This window comes from Rattus norvegicus, chromosome 10 (assembly GCF_021556685.1).
Source record: "Rattus norvegicus strain SHRSP/BbbUtx chromosome 10, alternate assembly SHRSP_T2T, whole genome shotgun sequence".
Taxonomy (NCBI): Eukaryota; Metazoa; Chordata; class Mammalia; order Rodentia; family Muridae; genus Rattus; species Rattus norvegicus.
The window spans coordinates 60,543,211-60,564,634 of NC_141543.1; the positions used below are offsets into that span (position 1 = coordinate 60,543,211).

At 47.3% G+C, this 21,424-nt stretch overlaps 2 protein-coding genes across 9 annotated transcripts; one reads left to right on the forward strand and one right to left on the reverse strand.

Annotated features, from left to right (window-relative positions):
• Window positions 1-27: 27 nt before the first annotated feature.
• On the forward strand, window positions 28-3,174 carry Gps2 (G protein pathway suppressor 2). Of its 5 annotated transcripts, none has more exons than XM_087573657.1 (11): window positions 28-86; window positions 284-446; window positions 761-870; window positions 944-1,056; window positions 1,159-1,238; window positions 1,326-1,408; window positions 1,657-1,810; window positions 1,890-1,979; window positions 2,055-2,134; window positions 2,213-2,308; window positions 2,422-3,174. In XM_087573657.1, exons 2-11 carry the CDS (start codon window positions 353-355, stop codon window positions 2,722-2,724), a joined length of 1,203 nt encoding a protein of 400 aa, XP_087429783.1. In that variant the 5' UTR covers window positions 28-86; window positions 284-352; the 3' UTR covers window positions 2,725-3,174. The 5 variants fall into 5 exon arrangements, with proteins under 5 accessions (XP_087429783.1, XP_087429784.1, XP_087429785.1 ...); XM_087573658.1 differs by having other exon boundaries at window positions 28-82; XM_087573659.1 differs by having other exon boundaries at window positions 2,418-2,592.
• Eif5a (eukaryotic translation initiation factor 5A) lies at window positions 2,684-7,103 on the reverse strand. Of its 4 annotated transcripts, none has more exons than XM_087570446.1 (7): window positions 6,998-7,103; window positions 6,174-6,267; window positions 5,093-5,278; window positions 3,863-3,967; window positions 3,559-3,690; window positions 3,395-3,468; window positions 2,684-3,296 (listed from the first exon to the last, which is right to left on the reverse strand). In XM_087570446.1, exons 3-6 carry the CDS (start codon window positions 5,255-5,257, stop codon window positions 3,406-3,408), a joined length of 465 nt encoding a protein of 154 aa, XP_087426572.1. In that variant the 5' UTR covers window positions 5,258-5,278; window positions 6,174-6,267; window positions 6,998-7,103; the 3' UTR covers window positions 2,684-3,296; window positions 3,395-3,405.
• Window positions 7,104-21,424: the final 14,321 nt, after the last annotated feature.

Sequence of the window (21,424 nt, forward strand, 5' to 3'; positions counted from 1 at the left end):
GACTCCGGAAGGATTTGTCCGACCGTCGGATATGACGTAGAGACCAAGGCGCGCCGGAGGCCACGGAGAAAGCGCCGAGAAGGCGGGTAGGGGGGTTGGCGCCAGGGCTACGAGGGAGGGGCGGGGGCGCGGAGTCTAAGACCCCCGCACGCGCGCCGGCGCTGAGGCTGAGACCCGGGAGGGACGCTGGTGCCCGGGACACGTGATCGAAGTGGCGAGCGGGCGGCCGACGGGCTTCCGCCTTGGCGGGTCGCAGTACCTCTGAGCTCCCACTTCCCTGCAGGCCCCGCCTGAGGTCTGGCAATCAGTGACAGAGTCGGGTGCCCACTGCCCAAGCGTCACCAACAGCATCATGCCCGCACTTCTGGAGCGCCCCAAGCTTTCCAACGCCATGGCCAGGGCTCTGCACCGGCACATCATGATGGAGCGGGAGCGCAAACGGCAGGGTGAGCCTGGGCCAGAGCGGGAGGACAGACACTCGGCCCAGGGTGGCTCTGCTATCTACGAACTTGCCCCCATCCACGGGCCCAGCTGTGCGCCTGCTGGCGAGGCTAAGAGGGAGGCAGCGCGCCTTCGGGGTGTGAGTGAAGAGGCCCAGTCTAAGTTCCAGAACCCTGGGCTGGGAAGGACCTTGGAGAGCACCTAATGAAGCCAAGTTCTCCCTGTGGCTGTGATGGAATAACTGGTTTTTGCTGGTCTTCAGTCTAACGCTCAGCTTATATTTACACCGCCTTGCCACTTCCCCGTTCTGATTCTTCAGAGGAGGAAGAGGTGGACAAGATGATGGAACAGAAGATGAAAGAAGAACAGGAGAGAAGAAAGAAAAAGGAAATGGAAGAGAGAATGTCACTAGAAGAGACCAAGGAACAAGTAAGTCGCCTCTCATCACTTCTATTTCTAGCTTCTTTCTTTTCCCTACTTTATCTGCTTATCCCTCTTCTAGATTCTGAAACTGCAGCAGAAGCTTTCAGCTCTACAGGAAGAGAAACACCAGCTTTTCTTGCAGCTCAAGAAAGTTTTGCATGAGGAAGAAAAACGGAGGCGAAAGGAACAGAGGTGTGAAGAGATGGCTAAAGTAAAATTGTGCAATAGCACACAGGTGACAAGAGTCTAATAGCAGGAGGGACACTTAACTGACCTGTCTTCCTTTCACTCCAGTGACTTAACCACTCTGACATCAGCTGCATACCAGCAGAGCCTGACGGTTCATACAGGAACTCACCTCCTCAGCATGCAGGGTGAGGACTAAATAAACTGCCTAACAGAGGGGGCTCTCCTGGAGGTCGCAGCCTTATTTTGGCATCTTGAAACCTCTCCCTTTCTAGGGAGTCCTGGAGGACACAACCGCCCAGGTACTCTGATGGCAGCTGACAGAGCCAAGCAGATGTTTGGACCACAAGTGCTTACGGTGAGGGAGTCTTAGAATTTTTAACCCCTTCTCTTCAGGCTGGCTTTTAAGTCACTAGTCAAGAATTGTCTTGAAATCTGACCCTACCTCCATGTCTCCTCCTGTGTATTGGAATCACTGTTCATCTGTCACTAAGCCCATCTTACTTTCTCCCATTCTTCTGACATCCCAATCATTAAACCAAGCAGTACACAGGAGCTGAGCAGAAAGGCATGTACTTATTGTGTGAGTTCCTCATTTCCCCTTAGACCCGGCACTACGTGGGATCAGCAGCTGCTTTTGCAGGAACCCCAGAACATGGACAATTCCAAGGCAGTCCAGGGGGCGCTTATGGGACTGCCCAGCCCCCACCTCATTATGGGCCAACACAACCAGCCTATAGTCCTAGCCAGCAGCTGAGAGGTGAGTGTTGGTTCTCCTCAGACCAGAGGAACAGCTAGAACACAAAAATCTAATAATGGGTATCTCCTACCTTTCTTAGCTCCGTCAGCATTTCCTGCGGTGCAGTACCTATCTCAGCCACAGCCACAACCCTATGCAGTGCATGGCCACTTTCAGCCCACTCAGACAGGTGATAACCCCCTGGGCAGGAGCCCTAGCCTCATTGCAACTGCCATCTGCTCACTTCTAACTCTTCTCCCCTCAGGGTTCCTCCAGCCCGGTAGTGCCCTCTCTTTGCAAAAACAGATGGAGCATGCCAACCAGCAGACTAGCTTCTCTGACTCAGTGAGTATGAAGCCTTGGGAGGTCAAGACGCTAAGATGAGGGGGGCCCAGTATGCCTAAGGTCAGCTTCTTCCCACAGTCTTCTCTGCGGCCCATGCATCCCCAAGCTCTGCATCCAGCCCCTGGACTCCTGGCTTCCCCTCAGCTCCCTGTACAGATACAAGCAGCCGGGAAGGTAAGGCTGGTGATCAATCCTACATGTGAGACTGTAAACTCAAGTACTGTCTGTACTGAGTGTTGAGTCAGAGAAATACCCACCCACTGACAAAACTCTTATTACCCAGTCAGGCTTTGCCACCACCAGCCAACCGGGCCCTCGACTCCCTTTCATCCAACACAGCCAGAACCCACGATTCTATCACAAGTAACCACCAGATAACTCCAACCCACCCTCCATCCCTCAGGGTGGGTTCTTATGTGTCCCAAACGAATAAAATGTACAAAATCTACCTACCATCATGCCAGAGTACTGTTTATTTGCTTCCTAAACCACAAAAGGCTGTCTCTTATAAAGCATCTTTCAGTCAACAAAAACAACTGAGTTGGGGGCTTCATATTAAACTTGTAGTTTTATTCAGGTTTGATTTTTAACAAATGTGTCAGGGAGAAAGCCCACAGGAAAGGGTAAAGCCCATGGGGGCAAGGCCTTCCCAGATGCCTGAGGAGGGATCGTGTCCCCTCCCCCCCTCCTCTTCTTGTCACCCCTATAGAGGGGTTTGGGAAGAGACACAGGCAGGGAAGGGGGCTGGTCCCCAGTCTGTACAGTGGTGCTTGGGGGTGAAGGACTATGGAGAACAGGGGACCAGATGGGTTTGAGTGGGATAAAGGACACAAGACCATTTGCCAGAATCCACAGCTTTCTGATTCCAAATTGAATTAAAAAGAAAAAGGGAGAGGGGAACCTAAACCACAGGCAGTACCCACTCCCTTTCCCCCATCAGGGCTGCGAGAGAAGAGGCAGGTAGCTTCACCAAGGCCATGGCTCCCTCATGCCTGGCCAAGGGAGCTAGGTGAAGGGCAGGGTCTCCCCGACAGTTTGAAGGGGTGAGGAAAACCAAAATAAAACGTCAAATAAATTGGATAGGAGTCCAGCCAAGGGCCCAGCCAGAGCTGGGGGAGGGGCCTCTGTAGGCTCATGGATCACTGCTGCCACCACCGCCACCCTGGGCAAGAGAAAAAAAATCATGTTTAAAATAGGACTGTAACTTCAACAAAGTTGTGAGGGCGTGAGTGTGAGGACAGTAAAAGGCTGTTCACTCACCTGGAAGCCAGTTATTTTGCCATGGCCTTGATTGCAACAGCTGCCTCCTCTGTCATGGCGGACAGCACTGTGATCTGGAAAAGCAAAAGGACAGTCCAGAGATGCCCTTAACTCGGGGACTTTATGCTTAAGAACCAAAGAAAGGCAAGGAAGGGGCACCATACCAGGATCTCTTCTCCACAGTCATACTTCTGCTCAATCTCCTTGCCAAGGTCTCCCTCAGGCAGACGAAGGTCCTCTCGTACCTCCCCACTGTCCTGGAGCAGGGATAGGTACCCATCCTGGATGCCAATCAGCTGCGAGAACGAAAAAAAAAAAAAGGAAGGAAAAGGTAGGTTAAGTTTAGAGGTTGGATGGACCTACTACAGTGACAGCAGCTTCCTTCCCTACACATCCTTTCCCACAAGGTGCAGGCCAACACACCCTACCCTTCATAAGCCACTAACCATCTTCATCCTAAAAACACACCTGGAAATCATTCCTTTTGATGTTGGGGACATCCATGTTATGAGTCGACGGGCAGATATCTTCATATTTCTTCCCAGTAAAAATATCAATACCAACCAGATGGACCTGTGTACATACATCATAAAGAGATACCCAGCAATCAATCTTTGAAGCATGAGACAAATGTTTGGGTCACTGCCTGAGAATCTAGAATGCCACGTTACGGTAAAGACTATTAAGGATTAGAAATGAACCAAGTGAAAACGGCATAACTAAAGCCTTAAAAGTCCTGACCCTGGAGACCAATACCTGAGGGTTAACAACTGAAGGAAAGGTCAGTCTTAGGGAACTCAATTTACATGGAAATTACCAAAAGTCAACTGGTAAGGACTGAGAATATTGCTCAGTTGATACCAATGCTGGTCCAGCATGCACAGGGCACTGGGTCTGATGCCTACCAACACATAAACCAATCATGACACATGCCTGTAATCCCAGCACTGGAAAGGCAGAGGTGGAAGGAAGTTTGATTCTGAGGGTATCCTGGAGTACACAAGGGGAGGTATCTAGGGAAAAGTTTCTTAGATGTTTATATAATGGGCTAAGTAAGACAAATGGAAGAGGCTGAAAAAATGAAGCAAAGGAATGTTAAGAGAGATCTGAAGACAATGACCCAGGAGAAGAGCATTATAAACTGTGCAGGAGAGCAAGCCTTATGATAGCCTAGTTGTATTTAATGCCAAGTCAACAAAGGATAGGGAATAAACCACTAGTCAGGTTTAACTTCTACGACAGGAAGTCTAAGTGAAGAGAATGCCAAGTCTTAAATAAGCCAAAGAAAGGAGGAGTTGGTGGGCAATCAGCAGCAGGTAGAGGACATGATACATCACAATCCCAAAGGGAAGACAGAACTTAGAGAAGCAGCAGCAGTGCTTTGAGAATTCAGACTAGAGCAACCCCAGAATGCTGCCTTGGGGATCTTGACTGGAGAAACTCTGGACAAGGAGCCCAAGGAATAAAAAGGTCAAGAAGAAACTGAATATACAAACCCAAAGGAATCTAGCACAAAGAGGGAGTAAAGAAAGAATGACAGGTGTCCTACGGAAGAAATTGGGAACACTTAATTTTGAATGGGAGCAAAAAGCTGTCTGCTGAACAAAAATGGACTACAACAGCAAAGGGGCCGAGACTAAACCAACAGCTCACTGCCCAAAGCCCCATGGGGTGGGAACTGCAGGAAGCGATTCCAACCTTGGCATGGCCATGCTTGCCAGTCTTCGAAGTAGACATCTCGACGATCTTACATGGCCGGCCCTTGAGCACCACAAAACCATTCTTACGTAATGCTGAGCACTGCATTGGGAAGGTGGCTGAGGCCCCTGCATCTCCTGTCTCGAAGTCCAAATCATCTGCCATTTTAAGAGGCTTCGATTCCAACTAAAGCCAAGAAGAGAACTAGGGTCAGTAATGATGGAGGTTAACAAGATCGCTAATCTATCCCAGTCCTCCCTAAATATAACACTGTTCCACGTCCCCCTTTATTCCATTACCCACCTAAATAAAGTTGGATTTCCTGCTTTGAAACTAGAGTCAAACACACTGAGGAAAGGGCTACTTCCCGGGAGTGGGTAGGACTCAGGTGTTACTAGCCACTGAAACCAACCACCCTCCTCTTCCCCACACACTGCCAGGACTATAATTAGGTGAGCAGCTATGAGCCAGCTGAAGGGCGGGGCTAATGAAGGGGTGGAGACGGAGGACAAGGCCCCACCCAGCTGTTACACCCCCCCCACCCTGTCCACACACAAGCCAGTCATTGGTACAGGAAACCACAAGGCCTCTTTGGGGGATTCCCGCCTCCAACATGCACTTGCAGATGCAGTCAAGGGAGAGAAAGTAGTTTCCTAAATGATCCCACTGCCAAACATTTCGATCTCAGTTCCCAAAGGGAACTCAGCCTTTTGTCGATGGCCCTCCCACTTTTCCCAGGATGCACCAGTTCTGTTGGCTTTTCAGGCCCAGCCTGTACAGTCAGTAGAAAGTGGGGGAGTGAGGGGTGGTGAATGACAATAAAATGAAAGCAAAAGATTGGTAGTAGTAATAGAAATCGTACTAGGCTGGTAGAGTTGAGGACTCAAACACAGTAACTCCCAAACAAAACACAACAGGGAAGGCACTGGCAAGGTGAAGATCGAAGATCACCGTAGGGGGAACTAGAAGCTCACTACTTTCAGGCGCTGTCGGCATAGGCCGAGAAAGAGTTGGGCTTCAATCCAATCGCCCTCAGCTTCCCCACTTTTCCCGGTTTCCCCAGCAAAGTAGTACCACTTACATCTGGCTGGACGTCTCACTTCACATGAAGGCTGAGGGATGAGCTCCAGAGGCCCATGAGGCTGGGGAGCACTAACATATGCCTGCAACGGGCCCTGCGGGATGATTGAGACCCAAGGGTAGGGTCTCTCCCGCACACCAATATCCAAGGCTCCGTAATAACCCAAAAAAGGCCAGACCTCCAGGCGCTGGGGGTTGCCGGCTCGCGCCCACCATGTGGTCGCCCGGGGCTTCCGGTGGCCCGGGCCAGGGGGGAGGGGTCCCCGTGCTGCCATGCGGCCCCGGTCCGTGTTCGGCCGCATGGCCTCGGACCCCGAGGGCAGCCTCCAATAAGGAACACTTCCGGTGCTACGGCCGCCCCTGCCCCAAAGCTGCGCCAGGCCAGGACCATGCCGTCTCCCCTCCCCCCGCCGGCCGCCAACCCCCTCCACATGCTCTCTCACCGAACAGCCCCCTCCCCCACCTCACGTGGCCGCACAGCGCCGGTCCTCAACAGTTCAGGAGCCTTTGCCCTGTCTGGGCCGATCTGGCCCCCGGCCCTCGCCCCGGCGTGGCCGCCTGGCGGCCTCTCCCGCGTGGCGGCCTCGCGGCTCGCCGTCCCCCGCCCTGCGTCGCTCCAACGTCACCCGGCCGGCCCCAACCGTCACCCCTCGCGCCAACCGGGCCCTGCGCCCGCCTCTCCACACCTCGCGCCGCTCCCTCACCGAACCCGTGCGGCGATAATCGCCGCTCCCTTCTGCCCCCCTCCCCGACCCCCGCGTAGTTCCGTCTCTCGTTCCTGGCCCAAAACGAGGTTACGCGCAGGCGCGCCCTGCCCGCTCTCACCTCGCGCGAACGCACTGACTCGACCTGGTCCGCTCGCCGCGAGCCCAACTGCTGCCTCCGAACCCGCTACTGTGCTGCTGCCGCCGCCGCCGCCGCCTCTAGCGCCGCCGCCGCTGCTGCACACGGGTCTTAGTACGCAGGCGCCGACTCCCCACTGACCAACCAAGCAGCCCTATGACAGCCGCGCAAGCGTGTTAGATAGATCCACCACCTTCCACCCCCGCACTGCGCAAGCGCGTGGACCCTCCCGATCTCCACCCTCTCTCCCACCTACCCATGCAATGACGCACACACGTGACCCCGCCCCTTTCCAGTCCAAAGCGCTTCCAATCAGTCGGCAATGCGCAGGCGTACCGGTTTTTTTTTTTTTTTTTTTTAATCCCTTCAACCTTCTCTTCCCTCCCCTTGATGGACAGTTCGAGCTACAGGGTAACCCTTGCAGCTGCGCAATACAGAACCCTGCACTCCACACCCTCCGAAGGAAACGCCTGGGTCTCAACGCATGCGTGTTAGGAATCCTAAACGCCCCTTCCACCTCAGACGTCGTCCCTACGCTGTATGTTGAAAAGACCACGCCACTGGGCATCTTGAGGCGTCTAGAACGCATGCGTCTGAGCAGGCGCCACACCTCGGCTTTAACTGGAATTGAACTACTCACAAACAGGTTTCAGAGAACCTTCCTACTTAGGTGTCCTGTTCTCTGAGTTGCTGTTCCAGCTCTGCACATGCTCAAGAGACTGCTTTCCTTGGGAAACTCTCTTCCCACGCTAGTGTGGTCGGATTACTACCATCTCGGCTTCGCTACTTTACGCAACTTGTGCTCTATAGTTTTCTTTCAATAGCCAGAGCTATCCGATACGAGCCACCATCTTGTATAAACCCTGGTTAGTATTGGTCCCTATGGTTCGCATAGCTTTTCCATTCTAAATCCTAAATAAAGAGGATTGCATAGCGTCCCTGATTATTTTCCCAAGTGGGCTTGAAGTTTCTAAAAGGAAATGTCTTATGTTTCTTCAAGAACCAAATTCCCTATGAAGAGAGTGGCTCTGGACCAGGAGGCACAGACTAGAGCCAGATCCTTAGGACGCTGAAGCAGGAAACTTGTTATAAAGCCATCGTATAAAGTTGGTTCTAAAGTTTATGATGCCGGGACTGGAGAGATGGCGCACCAGCACTGACTACTCTTCCAGAGGGCCTGAGTTCAATTCCCTGTAACCACGTGGTGACTCACAACCATCTGGAATGGGATCTGATGCCCTCTTCCGGTGTGTCTGAAACAGTTGCAGTGTACTCACATACATATAAACAAGTCTTTTTTTTTTTTTTTTTTAAAGACTTTTTAAAAAGAATTGGGCTGGAGAGATGGCTCAGGGGTTAAGAGCACTGGCTACTCTTCCAGAGGTGCTGAGTTCAATTCCCAGCAACCACAAGGTGGCTCACAACCATCCGTAATGGGGTCAGATGCCCTCTCGTGGTGTGCAAATCTATATGCAGATTAAGAGCACTCAAAAAAAAAAAAAAAAAAAAAAAGCCTGTAGTCTCTGAGTTTGGGAAACTGGAGCAGGAGATTTGAAAACAAAAAATAGTGCAATGTTAAATTACTTTGACTCGGGGGTTGGGGATTTAGCTCAGTGGTAGAGCGCTCGCTTGCCTAGTATGCGCAAGGCCCTGAGTTCGGTCCCCAGCTCCGAAAAAAAGAAAAAACAAACAAATAAATTACTTTGATATTCTCCTAAAGACATGAGGGTTTTTACTCCTTAGAAAAATGCTGGCGTGGTGGAGCACACCCTTAATTCTAGGAGAGCCAGGTAGGTCTCAGTTCAAGGCCAGCCTGGTCTGCAGAGTGAATTCATGACTCAAAAGCAAAACAAAAAAATCTGGTCTAGGAATCTAAACCTTTTTGTTGGTGGTGGTGTTTTTGTTGTTGTTGTTTTTCTATTCTTTTTTTTTTTTCGGAGCTGGGGATCGAACCCAGGGCCTTGCGCTTGCTAGGCAAGCGCTCTACCACTGAGCCAAATCCCCAACTTGTTGTTTTTCAAGACAGGGTTTCTCTGTGTATATCTGGCTGTCCTGGAACTCACTCTGTAGACCAGACTGACCTTGAGCTCACAAAGATCCACCTGCCTCTGTCTCCCAAGTGTTGGAATTTAAGGTATGCACTGCCACCACCTGTAATTTTGAGAAATCACTTCAAATTACTGTATTTTAATTTCCTTACTACCAAATAAAGATATAAAATGATACTTTAATTTCCAACTCACTGGAATGCTTGCAAACACTATTTCGAATTATTAAGTTTTGTAGCACAGTAGGACTATTCACCTAGATTCTTCAGTCAATTTCCCCAAACTTCCTGTCTTTTTCTGTGGAATACCAGCACTGAGCTGAGATCTTCAGATCAGTGGTTCAAGGCTACCTACATTGGCCTACATACTCCAATCCTAGCCAGCCTGCCACCCTCCCTTAATCCCACCATCTAAAATGTGGAGGCAGAGGAAGGAGAATCAGAAGTTTAAGGTCATTCTCTGAGTGTGGTAATATATGTCTGTAATCCTCTGAGTGTGGTAATATATGTCTGTAATCCTATCTCCTGGCTAAACAGGAAGATTGCCAACCTGTGCTACATAGTAAACTATTTTAAAATCCTTTCCCAGTACTGAAAAAGAAATGAACTACTGGACACTCGTTACAACTGTGAAAGCCAAATGGTTCAAAGCTTGGGGCTAAAGCTATTACTACAGAGGCAGTAACTAAATATCACAAACTCTGTCCACAGAAACAAAGTATATTAGTGGTTGCCTAGTACAAAGGATTTAGGGAGTGGACTGTTAATGACCACAAGGGAGGGGGAGAAGTGGGATAAATCTTTTGGCGGCAGATTATAAAAAACAATTCTAAAATTAACAGTAGCAGGCTTCTTCAGATACTAAAGCACAAAAGCTTCAAACCGTACTTACTAATTTATTTGATGGTACCAGGAAGTTGAATCCACTGTGTCTGTGTCCCTTACCAGTTTGTTTGTTTGTTTGTTTAGCATAGTGAAAATAGATTTGGTAAGGAGAAGAAAGAAGCCTGGAGGACTGGAGGGACACTAAGTGAATGCCCCCACCCCCTTTTAAGACATGGACTCTCTATGTAGCCCTGGCTGGCCTGGGACTCATTCTATAGACCAGGCTGGCCTCAAACTCACAGAAATTCTCCTGCTTCTGCCTCCAGGTACTGAGCCTGAAGTTATTCACCATCACACTGATTCTTTTTTTTTTTTTATCTCTTTTTTTTTTTTTTAAGAAAGAGTTATTGTGGGTTGGGGATTTAGCTCAGTGGTAGGGCGCTTGCCTAGCAAGCGCAAGGCCCTGGGTTCGGTCCCCAGCTCCTAAAAAAAGAAAAAAGAAAAAAAAAAAAGGATATTGTGTACTCCATGCTGACCTTAAACTTTCTATGTGGCTGAGTGCTGGTGTGTTTAGGTGTGTAAACACAGGTACCTTCAGAGGCCAGAAGCCCCAGAGTTGGAGTTAAAGATAGCCACAAGCTATCTGACATGGCTGTTAGGAACTTGAATTCAGTCCTCTGGAAGAGCAGCCAAGTACTCTTAAGTACTGAACCATCTCTCTAGACCTGGTTTTTAAAAAAAAAAATCTTGGGGCTGGGGATTTAGCTCAGTGGTAGAGCGCTTACCTAGGAAGCGCAAGGCCCTGGGTTCGGTCCCCAGCTCCGAAAAAAAGAACCAAAAAAAAAAAAAAAAAAAAATCTTTGTGTGTATGATGTGTGTACACTGGTATGTGTGTGTATGATGTGTGCACACTGGTATGTGTGTGTGATGTGTGCACACTGGTATGTGTGTGAGTGGACATTCATGCACCATGTGTAGAGATCAGAAGACAACTTCAACTGAGAGTCTCTGTCTTCCACCCTATTTGAAACTGGATCACTTTGTTGTATACTGATGCATATGGCCTGCTAGCTAGCCCCCCAAATTCCTGGATTCTCCTGTCTACACCTCCCATCTCATGCAGGAGCACTTGGGACCACGGATGTGATATTACCGCACCAGTTTCCTGTGGGCTCTGGAGACTCAAATCCCGGTCATCACCCCGCATGCCAAGTGCTTTACTCCTTGAGCACACTTAGTTTTTTAAAATTTGTTCTTGTTTTATTTTATTTTTGGTTTTCTCTGTGTAGTCCTAGCAGTCCTAGAACTCAGTCTGTAGACCAGGCTAGCCTTCACTTGCCTCTGCCTCCCAAGTGCTGGGACTAATACACCACCAATACCTGGCTAAAAATAAATGTTAAAAAAACAAACAAACAAACAAAGCTGGGTGTGGTGGCACACACCTTTAACCCCTACACTCTGGACAAAGGAGGTAGAGTCAGGCAGATCTCTGTGAATTCAAGGTCTGCCTGGTCTATATTGCTAATTCTAGGCTAGTCAGGGCTAGCTACATAGTGAAACTTAAGCTAAGAATAATTAGTAAAAGAGGACCTGTGTGATAGCTCAGTAGATTAAATGTTTGCCACATGGGTCTAGCAACCCAAGGAAAATCCTCTGACCTTTCGCATGTATGCCATGGGACATACACATCCACATCCACACACACACGGAAAAATAAAGGAAGGTAACGTAGAACTAGTGGGATATCTGAAAGCATATTTGAAAAACTGCTACATCAGCATTTGGTTGCATGAACATTAGCTGTAATTCTGTGAGCTCTCATGATGCTGCTCCTCAGGACACTTTCGGTTCTAATTCTTTTTTTTTTTTAAAGATTTATTCATTTATTATATATAAGTACACTGTAGCTGTCTTCAGATACACCAGAAGAGGGCATCAGATCCCATTACAGATGGTTGTGAGCCACCATGTGGTTGCTGGGAATTGAACTCAGGACCTCTGGAAGAGTAGTCGGGTGCTCTTAACCGCTGAGCCATCTCTCCAGCCCTCGGTTCTAATTCTTAATATACTTTTTTTTTTTTAAGTATAGAATAGAGTTTCTTCAGGACATGAGGAGGGGGGTTGAAAGAAAGGGAGAGAGGGAAAGGGAGAGGGAGAATGGAAAAAAGGGGGAGCAAGAGGAGAGCAAGAGAGCAAGAGTATGTTTAACGCTGGAAAACAGTTACTCACAAATATAAGTTCTGGCAAAAGTGATGCCACGGCTAAGGTATCACCGTGGAGACAGGAGACAGGGATAGTTGCTTCTGGAAAGATGGGACCTAGAAAAAAGTTGCTTATGGGGATGGGGGGGGCAGCGAAGCATATGGTTACATGGAAGAGTTTTGAGGGAGGAACGGAAAGACAGAAATGTTGTAATTATAGCATAATCCCCCAAATAAAAACTAGAGGGTGCTGGAGAGATGGCTCAGTGGTTAAGAGCACTGACTGCTCTTCCAGAGGTCCTGAGTTCAAATCCCAGCAACCACATGGTAGCTCACAGCCATCTGTAATGAGATCTGATGCCCTCTTCTGGTGTGTCTGAAGACAGCTACAGTGTACTTATATATATAATAAATTAATTTAAAAAAACTAGAAAGAAAAAAGATGTTCAGATATTGTGATGCATGGTGGTCCCTGTTGTAATTTGTGTACTGGGAGGAAGAGGCCGTAGACCCCTGTGAAGTCTGTGCTCTGCACGGTTTTAGGATAGCCAGAGCTAGGACGTGAGAAACTGTCTGGAGAAAGGCAGAGAAAGGGAACTAATGAAGGAAGGAAACAAGGGAAAAGCCCTACATATTTTTCAGTGCCCACAGGACTGTGTTTGACTAATGTGTCAAAATGGATAACACTGTTTATTTTAGCCAGGCACTGGAGTACACAGCTGTAATCCAAAAGGGCTTAGGAGCTCATGATTGTCCTTGACTACAAAGGGAGTCTGAGAGCAGGTTGGTCTCACCAGGGCAACATCAAACAACAAGAAGGAAAACTTTCTTTGAGCTTGCACTTGCAGTATTTTCGGTTGCCTTTGGTCCACTGTCAGGATTTGAGACATGGTCCTGGTAACTTGGCACACAATCTGGTTTTGATACTGTGAATGAAAATGAGCTGCAGATCATAAACTCTTTCCAACAGTTGGTGTTCACTTAGCCGTTGCCATGGCCAACATTAATACTCATAAAGACTTCTTGGAACGGGGTAAAGTCTTTGGCCCTTAGGAAATTCACAGCCATGATGATGAATTAATGAGACCGCTCTCCCATTTTTTTAAAGATGTATTTATTTATTGTATATAAGTACACTGTAGCTGTCTTCAGACACACCAGAAGAGGGCATCAGATCCCATTACAAATGGCTGTGAGCCACCATGTGGTTGCTGGGAATTGAACTCAGGACCCCTGGAAGAGCAGTCAGTGCTCTTAACCACTAAGCCATCTCTCCAACCCATGAGCCATCTCTGTAGTCCTCCATTTTTTTTTAAGTTATGTTTTTTTAAGTTTCACTTTTGACGGTTCTTTTTTATTTTTATGTGCATTGGTGTTTTGCCTACATGTATGTCTGTGTGAAGGTGTCAGATCCCATGGAACTGGAGTTACAGACAGTCCTGAACTGTCCTGTGGGTGCTGGGAATTGAACCAGGGTCCTTTGGAAGAGCAGCCAGTGCTCTTAACCGAAGAGCTACCTCTCCAGCCCCCCATCTTCCATTTTTTTTTTCCGGAGCTGGGGACCGAACCCAGGGCCTTGCGCTTCCTGGGCAAGCGCTCTACCACTGAGCTAAATCCCCAACCCCCCATTTTCTATTTTTTAACACTTTTACACTTGAAGTTTTTCTTTTTCTTTTCTTTTTAAAGATTTATTTATTTTGTGTATGAGTACTCTATCTACATGTACACCTGTATGCCAGGAGAGGGCATCAGATCCCAGTATAGACTGTTACATAGTTGCTGGGAATTGAACTCAGAACCTCTGGAAGAGTAGTCAGTGCTCTTAACTGCTGAGCCATCTCTCCAGCACTATACATAAAAAAATTTTGATGTAATATGTAATGATACTTCATTAAACTAAGTTTGGGGTAGAAGTTGCTTCATTTTCTTTTTTGTTGTTTGTTTTGGCTTTCGTTTGTTTGTTTTCTTTTCAAGACAAGGTTTCTCTGAGTAGCCCTGGTTGTCCCGGAACTCACTCTGTAGACCAGGCTAGTCTGGAACTCAGAAATCGAATGTCTCTGCTTCCAGGGTTCAGGGATCAAAGGCATTTGTCACAACCACCCAGCTTCTTCTTTTGATTTTACATGGTTCTCTTTTATCTACCACCCCTGGGCCTAATAAATAACTATATTAGATACGGATGACAATGGACAAAGAAAATCACCTAAACATATCCTTTTATTTCTTTGTATAAATTTCCTGATTTAGTTGTGGGATATATGTATAGTGTGGTGTATGTGTGGTGTGTGAGCTGTGTGTATGTGTTTGTGGTGAATGTGTGGTATTTGTGTGATATAAATGGTGTATTTGTATGTGTAGTGCACATGTGTGTGCATGTGGTGTATTTATGGGTGGTATGTGGTGTACATATGTATATGTGTGTGGTGTACATATGTATGTATATGTGGTGTATTTATTTGTGGTATGTATATTCATTTAGTATATATGTGGTGAATTTGTGTATATGTACTATGTGTGTGTGTGTGAGAGAGAGAGAGAGAGAGAGAGAGAGAGAGAGAGAGAGAACGAGAATGGAGGGGAGGGGAAGGGAGGGATGTGGACAGGTGATATAGGTACAGGTGCCTTCTGAGGTCAGAGGCATTGACTCCTCCTGGAACTGAAGTTATAGGTAAAGAGCCCCCAGCATAGGTGCTGGGAATTGAAGGCTGCTCTGTAGGAGTGGTTTGTGCTTTTAACTCCTGAGCTCCTTCAACTCTCCTGCTCCTTAGCCATGTCTTTTAATGGCATTAAAGAAGCCGTTAGTGGACTGGAGAGATGGTTCAGAGGATAAGAGCACTGGCTGCTCTTCCAGAGGTCCTGAGTTCAATTCTCACATGGTGGCTCACAACCACCTATAATGGGATCTGATGCCCTCTGCTGGTGTGTCTGAAGATAGCTACAGTGTACTCATATACATAAAATAAATAAATCTTTAAAAAAAAATTAAAGCCATTTGTCCAGTGACATTCTATCCACCATCAGTTCCACTAATGAAACAGGAGCTCCAACTGCATGTGCAGCAGCACTGCTGAGTCCGTGAGCACAGCAGAAAGTTTCACATTAGTGGCTCTGTCCTCCAGACTTTTTCAATAGATTTTTCCAGTTTCTTCATTTTGCCTACCTGGTGACAATCTAATTTTTAGAAATATTCACTATCTTTTCAGGGACCGTATCTGCCATGATCTCCATATATTGCTAACAAACCTGCCATCAGTAAACAGTTTTGTTGTTGCTGTTGCTATTAAATATGTTGCTACTGGGTTGGGGATTTAGCTCAGTGGTAGAGTGCTTGCCTAGCAAGCGCAAGGCCCTGGGTTCGGTCCCCAGCTCCGAAAAAAAGAACCAAAAAAAAAAAAAAAAAAGTTGCTACATAACTAGGTTGTATAACAGAATCCATCTAGGTTGTAACTTTGTTTGTTTGAGACAAGGTTTCTCTGTGTATCCCTGGCTGTCCTAGAACCTGCTCTGTAGACCAGGCTGGCCTCAAACTCAGAGATGCACCTGTTGGAAAAGTGTAGGCCACTGCTGCTGGCCTGTAAGTCTACAGTTTTGTGCTTGGATGCATTCATATCTATCCTGGGTCATATGAGACCTACAAGCCCATGGCTTGGATGCTCTCGAGTGAGGTGTCAGTAGTAAAAGCCCCAAGCAAGCCTAAGCCTCTAGGTTCAACCCCTAGTGCCATAAGGAAACAAAATATGATTGAAAATATCAGATGGTAATGAGACAATTATGACATCGGAACACAGTAGTAATGACTGCTTCACTGAAAATAAATTGGGTGACCCTAGTGGAGCAAGGGAGCCAGGGAGGCATAGGCAGCTGCTGTCTCACACAGAGTGGTGCCAGCCTTATGAACCAGGCAGGGGCTGATGGGGGAAGTAAATGGATGTGAAGGGGGGGGGGCGTGAGACTCAGATGAGAGGAGGGATAATTCCCAGACAGAGACAGAAGTCTCTCATCAAATGCAGCGGTAGCCTTGAGCAAAGTAGGGGACTCCCTAGAACTTTCCAGCTATCAGCCTAAGAGGATATCTGAGCTGAAAGAGAAAAAACTGAGCTAATCAAGTTCCATCTGATGGTGTGGACGGAAGTGGAGGTACTCTATGCACAAATACAAAGAGTAAATTCTTTAAAAAAACAGGGGCTGGGGATTTAGCTCAGTGGTAGAGCGCTTACCTAGGAAGCGCAAGGCCCTGGGTTCGGTCCCCAGCTCCGAAAAAAAAGAACCAAAAAAAAAAAAAAACCAAAAAAACAAAAAAACAAAACAAAACCCGGGCTGGAGAGATGGCTCAGAGGTTAAGAGCACTGTCTGCTCTTCCAGAGGTCCTGAATTCAATTCCCAGCAACCACATGGTGGCTCACAACCATCTATAATCAGGTCTGGTGCCCTCTTCTGGCCTGCAGGCATACATGCAGGCAGAAAGCTGTATGATGTATACATAATAAATAAATAAATGTTAAAAAAAAAAAAAACAACTAGGGCTGATTTGCATTCCTATAATCTAAGCTCTTGGGAGGAATAAGCAGGAGAGTTAGGAGTCCAAAGCTAGCAAGTCTGGGCTATACGATACCGTATGTCAAAAACAAAATCCGGGGCTGCAGAGATGGTTCGGTGGTCAAATTTCCAGTAGCCACAAGGTGACTCACAAGAGTTTGGTTCCAAGGTATCCTACATCTTCTGTGCTTCCCCAGGCACTGCACACATAGTACACAGATATACATGCAGGCAAAGCACCCATACACGCAAAAAATAAATAAATAAAATAAATCTAAAAATAAAAAACAAAAATAGGGCTAAAGCTATGGCTCAGTGGTTATTTGCCATGAAGCCTGTGTTCCAGCCCCAAACTCACACAGTATACGTTGCTATAAGCTGTCCTCTTGTGTCTCGATTGCTGTGACACACATACACAGAGAGAGAGAGAGAGAGAGAGAGAGAGAGAGAGAGAGAGAGAGAGATAAAATACATGTTAAAAAATCAAGAGCAAGGGCTGGAGAGATGACACAGTGGTTAAGAGCACTGTCTGCTTTTCCAGAGGTCCTGAGTTCAAATCCCAGCAACCACATGGTGGCTCACAACCATCTGTAATGGGATCTGATGCCCTCTTCTGGTGTGTCTGAAGACAGGGACAGTGTACTCATATACATAAAATAAATTAATAAAAACAAAACAAACAAACAAAAAAACAAGAGCAAAAGGGACTGAAGAGATGTCTCAGAAGATAAGAGAACTGACTGCTCTTTCAGAAGACCTGGATTCAATTCCCAGTGGTAGGTCATGACCATCTGCAACTCTGGTTATGACCTGATGTTCTCTTCAGGACTCAGAAAGCAACAGACACAATATGGTGCACAGACATATGTGTAGGCAAAACAGCCATGTGCATAACATTAGGAAAAAATTAATCAAACAGAAACAACCATAATTAGAAACCCAAACCAATCAGCCAGACAGAAAACTGGTGACCATGAATGTGTATCCCAGCCGTAAGCACTTGTTGAACATATATGAGACCCCGGGTTGATCTCTAACACTGAAAAGACAAAAAGGAAGAGAAGAACTTTTCTTTTTTTCTTTTCTTTTTTTTGGAGCTGGGGACCGAACCCAGGGCCTTGGCAAGCGCTCTACCACTGAGCTAAATCCCCAACCCCGAGAAGAACTTTTCACAGTGACCTCTTTCCATGATTACTGCAGGCACCAGATACCCTAAAGCATCCAAATACCTAACTCGCCGAGGGGCACAGCGACTGCTCAGTACGTTGTCGTTCCTCTCTGACATTCTGAATGAGCTGATGTGTAAAAGCTGTGGGAACAGGCTTAGAACCATCTGGGCCCTTCTATTCTCCCTGTTACGTGAGGACGGTGCTCAAGACAAGTCATTGGAGGAATAAACAAACCCAGAGACTGGAGAGATGGCTCAGTGGTTAAGAGCACTGGCTGCTCTTCCAGAGGTCCTGAGTTCAAATCCCAGCAACCACATGGTGGCTCACAACCATCTGTAATGAGATCTGGTGCCCTCTTCTGGTGTGTCTGAAGACACTGACAGTGTACTAATATATAATAAATGAATAAATCCAATACAGCCGGGTGAGGAGGCCCACACTGTTCAGCTCACTGGGAGGCAGAGGCAGTCTTCCTGCTTCGAGGCCAGCTCGGCTACATAGTGAGTTCCAAGCCAGTGGCTGCATAGTGAGACCCTATCTAAAGGACGAACATAAAAGTGGGCTGGATGGGGTTGGGGATTTAGCTCAGTGGTAGAGCGCTTGCCTAGGAAGCGCAAGGCCCTGGGTTCGGTCCCCAGCTCCGAAAAATAGAACCAAAAAAAAAAAAAAAGTGGGCTGGAGGGAGGGCTCAGTGATTATGAGCACTTGCTGCTCTTGCTGAGGACATGGGTTCGGTTCCCGGCACACACATGGTGGCTTACAATGAGCTATAATAGTTTCAGGGGACCAGGCACCCTCTTTCGGCACTGCATGTATACGGTGCACAGGCATACACATAGGCAAAACACCCATGCACAGAACATTGAATTAATTAATAATTAACTAATTAAAAAGCAAAGAAGGTTATCTCCTTGGGAATAGAACCCAGTACCTGGTTCTAACAGACACTGAGCCTGCCTTGGTTTGGAGATGGTGTGGAATGAATTTCTATTATGTTTCTAGTTAGAAGGAGAAATAAATATGAGACAGGTCCCAAGAAAGAGGTAGTTAAGCAAGGGTATCAGTTGTAACAGATGGGAGGAGGTGGGTGGAGAAAGGGGAAGGTCTTGGCAAAGTGCTTCTAGTTCTAGGGAAGGCAGTTAAGGAGTGAGTGAGGGGGACAGGGTGGAAGAGGAAATGACAGAGGTCAAGGTATGTGCCAATCCACCAGTTGAGACAGGAGAGAGCAGCCACTGAAAGACAGGAAGGAGTCTGGGAGGGTGGGTGGCACCTGCCTTTAATGCCAGGATTTGAGAGGCAGGAGCAGAAGGATCTCCTCCAGTTAAAGACTAGCCTGACGGGACACTGAGTACCAGGCCAAGAAGAGCTACATAGCAAGATGCCATGTTAACGATTCTCCTCCAACCAGGGGACAGAAGACATAAGAGGGAAAACCGTTTAAACTACAAAAAGCAAGTTGGAAAGGAAAGTCACTGGAAGTTTGTGCTGTGAGGCAACAGAGGTGACACCTGCTGTTAATCACTGAAATGTTTAAAATAAATGCCACCAGTCTTCACCTTTGCTTTGCTAAGCCTTGGCATCCAGAGATTATTCTAAAAGTGAGGCTCTGAGGAATAGCCAGGAGTGGGTGTGGTCACATGCTGGGAACCTAACTCAGTGAGAGGGAGAAAGGGCACAGCTCCAGCTTGTGCTCAAAAGACATGCTCAGGCTCTGTGGGAGATGGGAAGGGCTCAGGATGAAAGACACAGGTTTGAGAGCTATCAGGAAGTAGGCACTTAGAGCCAGTGAGATGGCTCATCAGGTAAGGACATTTCCTGCAAAGCTTTACCACCTGAGTCTTTTCCACAAGACCCACATGGTGGGAGAAAGGCTCACTCCCACAAGTTGTCCTCTGATCTCCCTCTGGCATGGGTTCCTCCAGTAAGTGAGTGTAATTTAGAAAAAAAAATTGCAGCAAGGGCATGGTGGAATCCCAGTACTTGGGAGGCAGAGGCAGGCAGATCTCTGTGTGTTCGAAGCCAGCCTGGTCTACAGAGCAAGTTCTAGGACAGCAAAGGCTACATTGAGAAACCCTCTCTCACACACATGAAAAAAAATTACAAGATTTATTTTTTTAATGGTTGTTTCCCTCCATGTGTGTATGTGCATCATTTAGACGTGAGAGCCACCATATGTGCTGGGAAATGAACCCAGGTCCTCTGCAAGAGCAGCTGGTGCTCTTAACCTGAACCAACTCTCCAGCTGCCAAAACTCGTAGCTTTGTGAATGATAGCCAAGCATTCTACTGACTGAGTTACATCCCCGTCTTTGACAGTTTCTTAATCCTAATACAAACAGGGCTCACCTCTGCTTGTGGGTTTCCTCTCATTCATTCACGAACTCATTATTCGGCCCACACCTGAAGTCCTCCGTACCTTTGACACTTTTCCGATTCTTCTGTTGCGGCATTGAGATACCTTGATTGCCTTCCTCTGTTGGGATCTCTCTCTTTTCGCGGTCAGGGTTAGAATTAGAGGCTTTTTTTTTTTTTAAGATGTATTTATTTATTATATATAAGTACACTGTAGCTGTCTTCAGATACACCAGAAGAGGGCATCGGATCTCTTTACAGATAAGGTTGTGAGCCACCATGTGGTTGCTGGGAATTGAACTCAGGACCTCTGGAAGAGCAGTCGGGTGCTCTTAACCGCTGAGCCATCTCTCCAGCCCAGAGTTAGAGGCTTTAACAGTGTAAGTAAGTGGTCGTTTCTGTGTACCTACTGCCTCCCTGGCGATTTGGTTCTTTTCTTGTCTCTTCTCTTTTTCCCTAAAAATCACAATCCTCAGCTCTGAAAGGACCAGAGGGGTGCAGTGGGCAAGTTTGCTGTTGGAATTATGACTAGGTGGACCCCAGGAGTGGCCAGCAGAGGGCGCGCTGGGACAGGGAGAGAGATCATACCGGGGCCGCCGCGTAGCGAGCACCGCCAGAGCGCACTTGAGGAGCGCGGAGCATTGCAGCGGCGCACTCGTGCTACTCCCAGGGGGTGCTGTACCAGATAAAAATGAACTCTGTATAGTGCCACCCATGTACTCTCATGTGGAGGAGACGGCACTCGGAAAGAGTTACTTAGAGCCATCTGCAGATTGGGAACCAACACTTATTCTCATAAGTGGTGCGTTGTTCCAGATGCCAAGATTACTACAGAAGTTTTACTGCTGCGGTGTTTTCTGCCTAATATGTGTTCAGAACATTAAAGGAATAAACGTTCAAAACCATTTCATATTAAGAAAAAAGTCATGATAAGATAGGATAGTCGATACTTGAAGAGACACACACTTTTGAGACGCAAAGAGAGCAAGTTTTAAGCAAATTGCATGTACAAGGGCGGTGAGCCAGTGGTCCCAAAGAAAATCTGAAAGTACTCCGTGGGAGACACCAGAACTGCGGCAAGAGGGTCAGGAGGTCAGGTTACCCAGAGGAGGCTTAAGAGAACTTTTCTGGAGCAAAAATAACGTCCTTTGGTTTGCTTGTTTTTAACATATGAGCTCTGCCTGGCCTCAAAAGTCTTCCTGCCTTGGCTTTCATTGTGCTGGAATTACAGGTGCTATCTACCATACACAACCTAAAAAGAGGTATGTTAGGGTATTGGC

What these genes read in the sequence shown, in the direction of transcription:
- Gps2 (XM_087573657.1), top strand. Translation starts at nt 353, where the DNA reads ATGCCCGCACTTCTGGAGCGCCCCAAGCTTTCCAACGCCATGGCCAGG. An exon ending in TCCTAGCCAGCAGCTGAGAG is followed by an intron (nt 1,811 to 1,889) that starts GTGAGTGTTGGT and finishes TACCTTTCTTAG; the next exon opens with CTCCGTCAGCATTTCCTGCG. An exon ending in AGACTAGCTTCTCTGACTCA is followed by an intron (nt 2,135 to 2,212) that starts GTGAGTATGAAG and finishes TTCTTCCCACAG; the next exon opens with TCTTCTCTGCGGCCCATGCA.
- Eif5a (XM_087570446.1), bottom strand. Translation starts at nt 5,257, where the DNA reads ATGGCAGATGATTTGGACTTCGAGACAGGAGATGCAGGGGCCTCAGCC. An exon ending in GCAAGCATGGCCATGCCAAG is followed by an intron (nt 3,968 to 5,092) that starts GTTGGAATCGCT and finishes GTATGTACACAG; the next exon opens with GTCCATCTGGTTGGTATTGA. An exon ending in TCAAAAGGAATGATTTCCAG is followed by an intron (nt 3,691 to 3,862) that starts GTGTGTTTTTAG and finishes TCGTTCTCGCAG; the next exon opens with CTGATTGGCATCCAGGATGG.